Source organism: Syngnathus scovelli, chromosome 11, assembly GCF_024217435.2.
Source record: "Syngnathus scovelli strain Florida chromosome 11, RoL_Ssco_1.2, whole genome shotgun sequence".
Taxonomy (NCBI): Eukaryota; Metazoa; Chordata; class Actinopteri; order Syngnathiformes; family Syngnathidae; genus Syngnathus; species Syngnathus scovelli.
This window is the reverse complement of record NC_090857.1, coordinates 3,886,784-3,896,367: the sequence shown is the minus strand read 5'-3', so window position 1 is coordinate 3,896,367 and position 9,584 is coordinate 3,886,784. Positions and strand designations below refer to the sequence as shown.

General features: G+C 40.0%; 2 protein-coding genes across 3 annotated transcripts; both read left to right on the top strand.

Annotated features, from left to right (window-relative positions):
- The first annotated feature begins 2,470 nt into the window (after positions 1-2,470).
- Positions 2,471-4,192, top strand: opn1sw2 (opsin 1 (cone pigments), short-wave-sensitive 2). Its single transcript, XM_049733539.2, has 5 exons — positions 2,471-3,036; positions 3,107-3,275; positions 3,352-3,517; positions 3,602-3,841; positions 3,966-4,192. The coding sequence occupies exons 1-5, from the start codon at positions 2,658-2,660 to the stop codon at positions 4,071-4,073; spliced, it is 1,062 nt and encodes a 353-aa protein (XP_049589496.1). The 5' UTR covers positions 2,471-2,657; the 3' UTR covers positions 4,074-4,192.
- A 328-nt stretch (positions 4,193-4,520) lies between these two features.
- LOC125977218 (blue-sensitive opsin-like) lies at positions 4,521-6,685 on the top strand. 2 transcript variants are annotated; one of them, XM_049733537.2, is made up of 5 exons: positions 4,521-4,899; positions 5,411-5,579; positions 5,655-5,820; positions 5,896-6,135; positions 6,415-6,685. In XM_049733537.2, exons 1-5 carry the CDS (start codon positions 4,521-4,523, stop codon positions 6,517-6,519), a joined length of 1,059 nt encoding a protein of 352 aa, XP_049589494.1. In that variant the 3' UTR covers positions 6,520-6,685. The 2 variants fall into 2 exon arrangements, with proteins under 2 accessions (XP_049589494.1, XP_049589493.1); XM_049733536.2 differs by having other exon boundaries at positions 5,896-6,685.
- Positions 6,686-9,584: the final 2,899 nt, after the last annotated feature.

The following is a 9,584-nucleotide window of genomic DNA, read 5'->3' as shown; positions in this document are numbered from 1 at the left end:
TGGTAATAATCCAAATTCATTCGATTTGCGAAGAAATATTTCCTCTCATGCCTGCCTGGAAGCTGCCATCTTCTTGACAACCAGAGGCGGAGGAAAATGGAGAGAGTTGGCGTCACCCAAAGCAAACATGGCGACGGAGAACAACTTGCTGACTATGTTGACTACAAATTAAAATACACTTTGTATTTAACACACTCAATCGGCGTACAACGACGTGTGCGAAGAGTATTTTTTATAAGAAGTCGAAATAAATAGTATGCCAACGCTTAACTACGTACAAATAACTACAGCGTATTTCTATAATAGTTCGAGGTTTATTGTCCCTTACTAAAGATGGCGACATCCGTTTTTTTTTCCTGGTCTTGCAGTGGATTCTGTTTTCACACCACTCGAAACTCATTCACACATGCGCAGCAATTCACAATACTCTTATTCCATCTTAAATATAAAAACAATCACTCGTTTATTTCAAAATAAATAAATACCACGCCCACATATAGTGTAGTTATGGTTACGCCTTCCGTCAGTGTATATTATTGTCCGTTCATATTAGTATTAGTAAAACTGCATCCTTACATTAACAGCTTTTAAAAACAAAACAAGAACAAAAAAGGAACAAAATAAAGACAGAAACATTCTATTGTATTAGACTCCATTGGACTTTACCCCTATGATCTTATATTGATCATTTTAAATTTACATATTTTAGATGAAATTCTTCAATTGCCTATTCAAAGTTGATAAATCTATGATTTATGGGCACTTAATTTAGAGCGTCACTAGGACTGATCAACTTGAAAAATTACGATCTACTACTAAAAGAAGTATGTATAAATAGCGCAGCTCAAGTGATTTTCAGTCAATACTTGCAATATGATGTTTGTCCGCTAAATGTCAGGCTTGCTCCCCTTACCTCTTGCACTACCGTACCATATAACTGGCATATTCGGGACATTAAATTGAGTTTTTTTTTTTAAATAAATCTATTTTATGCAACATATTGTTCATAGTTTGGCCTTATTTCAATATTTGCTCTAATCTTTTAAGAGAAAAAAAAAGTATGTTATCCATCTTCATCAATCAATCTTCCAGTGTGATTTGAAATGGTAAAATAAATACTAATATATACTATACTTACACAAAATAAATACTACTATAAATTTTATAATAGCAATTTTAAGTTATTCTTTTGAAAGTAAGTATTTGACAAATACATTTTTATGTAATATTTGCTACATATTTAATATACTGGACATAGTACATTACCTCTGATAAAAGATAAGAGCACAGCTATTGAACTAAAGTGTATCTTTGTGACTGAGCTAACAGACAAGCATGCACAAATTACTATTAGGAAAGTCATGGGTTAACTCAGCAGTTTTTGCTCCTTCCTGTAGTTTCAGGTGTTCATACTAGCATGAGATCAGCAGGTTAAACAGGTCAGTGGTCTCAGAGGAAAACCTTGATCTTATGCACTGCGTTGAGCTTCCTGTAACGGTTTATGTGGAGTAAGAGCATTAGGGAGCAACCATGAAAGCAACTTTGAAACCCTAAAGAGCTTATAAGCCAGGGAGTGTAAGAAGACTGGTCAAATCCTTCCACCCAGACAGGTACGACAACAGGGGGGCATCTTGATTGCTGTGAGATGACGTGGAGAAGAATGGAAACAAAAGCTTTCATGTTTCTTAGCAGAACAAAGAGCAATCATTTCACAAATGTTGAAAGGGATCACAGAATGATCAGTTGTAAAAAGAGGAGACCAAATCAGATACCAGTAAATCTTTATAATCCCACAGTGGGGACTTTCACTTCTTATAGGAGCAACATGACGTTTTGTGAAGTTATTACAATTCTTCAAATTGGCCTTCTCACTGTCTTGAGCGCTCATTAAACCCTCGAATGAGGCAAAGCGCCAAAGAGGCAACACAAATCTCACGTTAAACCAGAAGAGTGGATTAGACCGGGCTGGAGCGAGTCAGATTAGAAGATTTGATGCAGTTGCAAACCAGATTAGCGGGCAAAGACCTGCTCTGTGCTCCCCTAAGAAAGTGGGATTAACCTGGTTAAAGTAATTTGCACTTGAGAACTAGAGTTCAGCATTTATTTGTCGAACCGGGTTCCAAACATTTTGACTCTTAGAGAAATGCATGGGTACGTGCTCCTTGATTGGAGTGTACTACAATTTAATGATGAAAAAGATTGGGATACTTGACACAAACAACAAATATCAATTAATATTGAGGTAATATGACGCAATGTGACCTACAAATTATCAGCGGTGTGATCCAGTGACATGGCCTTTGACTTCAGCCACTCCCAAAATGCAGTTTAACCTATTTGTCAACACGCACGACAGGAACCGCTAAATGAATTACGTCAGTTAATGCAAACTTAAATGTTTTAGCCAATTATAGAAGTAATTTATCCTTTAATGGGGCTAAGTGATTTCCTTTGCACTTTGTATAAATGGTCCTCCATGAGGGACCGAGTAAGACATTAGGGAGGCTGCTGGTGTTGCAGCATTCATTTATTTCATTTTATTTAGAAATCCATACATCTGTTATTTAGTTTCTTAACCACACTTGATTGGTTGAAGCACATCATAAGCGAGGAAGTGGAGCGGTGTTTTGGGCTCCTCTGACAACAAAAAGAGCAAAATGAGGGGACTTCGGAACAACGAGCTGCCAGAAGACTTCTACATACCTATCCCTCTGGACACCAACAACATCACATCGCTTAGTCCGTTCCTGGTTCCTCAGGACCATCTGGGGAGTTCCCTCACTTTTTACGGCATGGCTGCTTTCATGTTCTTTCTTTTTGTGACGGGAACGTTCATCAATGTCCTCACCATTGCTTGCACCATCCAGTACAAGAAGCTCAGGTCCCATCTGAATTACATTCTGGTAAACTTGGCAGTAGCGAATCTTATTGTGTCATGTGTGGGCTCTTCCACGGCGTTCTGCAGTTTTTCAGCAAGATATTTCATCCTTGGACCATTGATGTGCAAGATTGAAGGTTTCATGGTGACACTTGGGGGTGAGCTGAAACCTACTTTTGAAATATGCATGAATTTCAAATCTTTAAGAGCCTTCTTTTGTCCTACTAGGTATGGTTAGCCTGTGGTCTCTTGCTGTGATTGCCTTCGAACGATGGCTGGTCATTTGCAAGCCTCTGGGAAACTTTGTTTTTAAACCGGACCATGCCATAGCTTGCTGTGTGTTCACCTGGGTGTTTGCAATAATTGCCTCGGCCCCACCGCTTTTCGGATGGAGTAGGTCAGTAGCGACGGAGTTTCACACTTTGTCGTCAGTGTGCAAACAAAAGCAGATTGAGATTGTCTGATTTTCGTAGATATATTCCAGAAGGCCTGCAATGCTCCTGTGGGCCCGATTGGTACACCGCAAATAATAAGTACAACAACGAATCCTATGTGATGTTCCTCTTTGGCTTCTGCTTTGCTGTCCCCCTTACTACCATTATCTTCTGCTATGGTCAGCTGCTCATTACAATGAAAATGGTAAGAAAAATCACTCATTAGTTCCTGAGTCGTGATGGATTTGGCTTGTAGCGCTAACCAAATGTTTTGTCTCTTTCCGCACAGGCGGCTAAAGCCCAGGCTGAGTCTGCCTCCACTCAGAAAGCAGAGAAGGAAGTGACCAGGATGGTGGTCATCATGGTTTTTGGCTTCCTGGTGTGCTGGCTACCATATGCGAGCTTTTCTCTGTGGGTTGTCTTTAACCGCGGGCAAACCTTTGACCTGCGAATGGCCACCATACCTTCTTGCTTTTCAAAAAGCTCCGCAGTCTACAACCCGATCATCTATGTTGTCTTTAACAAGCAGGTCTGTTTGATTTTAAATATCCAACCTCTTCTAGTCACGTAACAACAATAATATTAATTGTTAGTCGAAAAGCTTGAGCCAGGTCTTATTGTACTCATCTTGGTTTTTTTTTTATCCATAACAGTTCCGGTCATGCATGATGCAGATGATGGGAATGAGTAGTGGGGATGACGACTCATCATCATCGACAACATCTTCAGTAACCGAAGTCTCCAAAGTTGCACCTGCCTAGACGGTGTTGATATTTATGGCGCTAAAGAGTCATTCAATTGTAAATAACTATAAATGCATGTTTTCGCAAGGTCAAAAAAAACTACAAAAAAAATTAAAGTAATGTGCTTTTGCAACTTTTCTGAACTCTACAGAATTTTTACTATCTTCGTGATGTTTTTCTGAAATGAGATTTGGTAGTGATGACGATCAGTCACTTAGTGGGCGTGACTAGTGCCACACATATGTACGCCTGTACGTTCCCTTTTTGGTCTTAAAACAAAGCTTTAAATCCCTCCTTTAATCCAATTAAGTGAAGCCTAAGTAACATTAAAAGTTCCTACAAATAGAGCTTTTGGTCACAATTACAGAGCTATCCAGTCGTGAGAGACTCTTCACTCGAAAAAATCGTTATTCTTTTTCTTTTAATTTCATTTTGCCCATAACATAAACCTACTCGGGCAGAGAAATGAGAAGGAATTCTCCAATGGAGCTCCCAGAGGACTTCTGGATCCCTGTTCCTTTGGACACCAACAACATTACTTTGTTCAGCCCATTCCTGGTTCCTCAAGATCACCTAGGGGGCAAAGCAATTTTTTATCTCATGTCAGCATTTATGTTCTTGATATTTGTCATTGGCACAGCCGTCAATATCGCCACTATTGCATGCACCGCTAAATATAAGACGCTACGATCTCACCTGAACTACATCCTGGTAAATTTGGCTGTGGCGAACCTCCTTGTCGCCTGTGTGGGCTCCTTCACTTGCTTTTACTGCTTTGCCTTCCGATATATGATTTTGGGACCACTTGCCTGCAAGATTGAAGGATTTACTGCAACTCTTGGGGGTAAGTAACACATCCATCTATTTTCTATACCGCTTTGTCCCCACGGGGGTTGCGGGCGTGCGGGAGCCTATCCCAGCTATCATCGGGGAGAAGGTGGGGGACACCCTGAACCGGTTGCCAGCCAATCGCAGGGTACACAGAGACAAACAACCATCCGTACACACACCTACGGGCAATTTGGGTGCTCAATCAGCCTACCAAGCATGTTTTTGGGACGTGGGAGGAAACCGGAGGACCCGGAGAAAACCCACGCGGGCCCGGGGAGAACATGCAAACCCCACACTGGGAGGGTCAACGGTGAAAGGAATTGGGAAGTACAGTATCATTGATGGTAAATAAAAAAATAACAAAATAACAAAATAAATAAAGAAATAAAAAAATATAATAACAAAAATAAAGAAATTAAAAAAATAATAATAAAGTGGCTGGGCCAGCTGTGCCAAGTACATCTTGAGTACATTCAAATTGACATGGACAGTTTTGCGTTTCCCCCCCTTTTGTCCTCTTACAGGTATGGTAAGCCTTTGGTCTCTGGCAGTGGTAGCTTTCGAAAGGTGGATGGTTGTGTGCAAACCTATGGGAAACATTGCCTTCAGACCTACTCACGCTATTGCTTGCTGTGCAGCAACTTGGGTTTTTGCTTTGCTTGCCGCACTTCCTCCGCTGTTCGGGTGGAGCCGGTAAGTACTTGAAAATAAACCTGGCTTTATAAAAAGATTGTGTTATCATGCATAGTAATGGTTGTCTGTGTTCAGGTATATCCCAGAAGGAATGCAGTGCTCTTGCGGTCCGGATTGGTACACCACGAACAACAAGTTTAACAATGAGTCCTACGTGATGTTCCTCTTCTGCTTCTGCTTTGCAGTCCCGTTCGTCACAATTGTTTTCTGCTACTCACAGCTACTTTTTGTGCTGAAATCTGTAAGTTACATGTGACTTCATTTCCTGCCAACCATTGTAGAAAAAAAAGATCCATCAGTGTCTATTATTGAGCAGGCCGCAAAACTCCAGAGTGAGTCGGCTTCCACTCAGAAGGCAGAGAAGGAGGTGACCAGGATGGTTGTCATCATGGTACTGGGCTTCTTAGTGTGCTGGATGCCGTATGCCTCATTTGCCCTTTGGGTCATCAACAACCGTGGGCAACCTTTCGACCTGAGGCTGGCCACCATACCCTCCTGCCTTTCCAAAGCTTCAACCGTCTACAACCCTTTTATCTACATCTTTCTCAACAAACAGGTTATTCTAATTCAAACCCCTGGCTTACCACACAAACATCAATGTCTTTTTAGTATCTACAAACACACGCAGTACAAAAGTAAAAAATGTGTAATTGTAGTCTATTTAGGGATTGAAAAACAATTTAGTTTACACTGTGATGCATTGCAGCTACGGCTGTTGTGAAAGCACTTTATGAATAAAGTTGTATTGTATTGTATTGTATATGAGTGTTGCAAAGAAATGAAGCACATCCACCTAGAAATGTTCTAATGTTGCTTCTTTCTTTCTTTCTTTCAGTTTCGATCTTGCATGAAGGGGATGTTGGGGATGAGTAGCGGAGATGATGATGAATCTTCAACAAGTCAGTCAACCACTCAAGTCTCTAAAGTTGGACCTGAATAAATTGTTCGATGATAAACGGGAATGACTTGTACAATCTAAACAATATGAATTGTAATATAGTATGGTGCTTTGTCAAAGAACAAAAAAACGTTTCAAAATGATGTGTATAAATGCTAGAAATAGCTAAAAGACCTTCAGCAACCAAATAAAAATGTTGGCATTCAAAGTTGTCTGTCTTTTTTTGTTATTTATTCATTTAAATCTCAATTTTTACTGAAGTATTTGCAGACGTGTACCACTTGGTGGCGCCATATTACATGCATAAGGAATTCCCATCCAAAGTACATGTACATAAAACCTAGAATATGATAGAAAGACAACTGACAACAACAAGTAAGCCTTTAATAATTTGCAGAATTAAGTTGAATTTGAATAAATTCTGACCTGTTACAAGCAACCCCGAATCATGGTCATTATTTTAATCCACGAGTTCTAAAATAAGGCAGTCCATGCTTGTTTACTTACCAGTTTGGCTCCTTCAAAAACAAAAGGATGAAAAGAAACAATACGGTTATCACGGTATCTTCTAAAACGAGTATATTTTTTCACTTTACAGCCAAATCTTTCCAAGAGATTATAACCTGATATCAAATGAAATGTGACCTCTGGAAAAGGTCAATTCTTTTACAGTTCAGTTCACATCAGTGTAAAAACAAAAAAAACATAACAAAAGTGTCATTCGTTTCAAATCTATTTGTTAATTGCTGATTCTGAAGCGTCTCAAAACTCTTGGTGGTAATCGGGAGCAAATCTGAGTTCTGCTGGTAGTGAACTCTTACTGAACTGGAATAGTTCAGAACTAGCGGAATTCCAGACTTACCCTCGAAACGTCAGAGTTCAAGCGTCAACTCCAGTTTGGGCAGTCAACAAATAATAATTTGCAAGAAAACAAAACTATGCAGATAAAATTGCCTCAGAACATTTCTGCTAACCAGGTAATTAAATACCTCTACACAACAAGTCACTAACGCCAGGGTGGCTTTGGACCTTCTCTTAATACGGTAGGTGTAAAACTAACAAATACAGAATAAAAAATAATTAACAAAAATAAATGGCGGCGCAGTCGTCAATGTAAACAATTATAAATAGTTGTGCTTTTCAACAAATTCTCTACATTCTAACACTAATCTATCATGTCTCATTTAAAACATACTTACAGCTCTAATTTCCGTGACTGGACCAAAACAGTCAAACTATAAACTCCGGAATAAATAAATAAATAAATAAATAAATAAATAAATAAATAAATGAACTCAAATCTTCCACCCCTCTTAAAATCATCCTCATTGCACATGAAGTCCTCACCAGTCCATTAGCACCATCAAATACGCAACCTGTTCAAGAAGTGAACATCTGAAAAGCACATAATTAACGGATCAATGAACTTTGCCAGGCGGTCTGGTCATCCTCATTCCGGAGAGATTAAATTGTCAGACTTAATTACACTTTACCAATCAGTTCTGTGGACGGAACTTCTTGACCATATAATCTGCCTTAGTCGGTTTGGGCATTAGAGTTCACCTGGTCACCCAGATTTTTTAGAAGGTAAGAAAGTTAATCCATCCGTCCATCCGTCCATCCGTCCATCCGTCCATCCATCCATCCATCCATCCATCCATCCATCCATCCATCCATCCATCCATCCATCCATCCATCCATCCATCCATCCATCCATCCATCCATCCATCCATCCATCCATCCATCCATCCATCCATCCATCCATCCATCCATCCATCCATCTAAAACACAAACTCCAGCCGAATCGGCCACTACAGGTTAATTAAAGGCCATATCATAAAAATGTGAAATGTTTCTACTGAGGTAGCAGTTCTAATATCCATTGGTAGGGCATTCCGAAGCTCTAGAGCCCGCATAGACCAATTGACCACTCCAAATTGTCCTTGAGTGTGATTGTGAGTGTGAACGCTCATTTGGCTGACAACCAGCTCAGAGTGAACCCCAAAGTCAATAGGTATCGGCTCCAGCACGACAGAGACCCTCGTGAGAATCAGCGGATGGTGTTAATCACCTTTATACTTAGCCCTTTCCGTAAGGTCAATGACGTGAGTATCACGGGTCAGAAGGGCGTTGAATGATCCTGCTTTCCAGAGGGATTATTCAAAAGTCAGTAACTGCAACTGTCACTCACTTATAGTGAGTTTGGTATTTTGTCATGCTGTTGGAAGCGGATCCAGTGTGTAGTTTACATGTTCTCCGCGTGCCTGCGTGGTTTTCCTCCGGCTACTCTGGTTTTCACCCACATTCCAAAAATATGCCGAATGAGCACTACAAATTGTTTGCATGTGATTGTAAGTGTGATTGTTTGTTTATGTACGCCCTGCGATTGGATGGCAACCACCTCAAGGTGTCCGCCGCCTACTGCCCGAAGCCAAGTGGAATAAGCTCGTGGACAACGGCGACCCCCGTGAGGTTAAGCCGTTCGGTAAATAGATGCATTGCGTTAATCACCTTTGCCCTTTCCATGAGGACAATGACGTCAACGTTGTGGATCAAAAGGGCATTGAACAAGCCTGCTTTGAGTTAACCTCTCTTTAAGAAATTATTTAAAATGTGTCAAGCTTCCATCACGAGTCAACAACTACTTGGTTAACCCCGATAGCAGTGGTTGTCAAGTTGATACCCATGAGCACCAGAAAGCTCCCACATGAGTAGTCCAGGGGCTTGTTAGGCAAATGATAGCTCATCAGTGATGGGATATTGGGATTTCCTTGGAATATGTATGTGATCTTTTCCACAGTTGCCAAGATTTGTATCAATAAAGTTTTGCCGATTTATATTTATCTCTTTTCTAATCATTGTGAGAAACATTAACATAATCATTGCCTGCATATCAATTCATATGATTATCAATATCATATTTAAAAATGTAAAAATGCAATGTAACTTTTTTTTCGCAAATGCATACCAAAGTGGGAATCGGCATTTTCTTATACCTTTGCAGAGATTTTTTTAAAAAATAAAACTTGTTGCAATGATTTTGGTGCATGTGCTTAGTGATTTTGAAAGTTGGTTCAAATTTTTACTTTTCACCTCTATGAAGTACC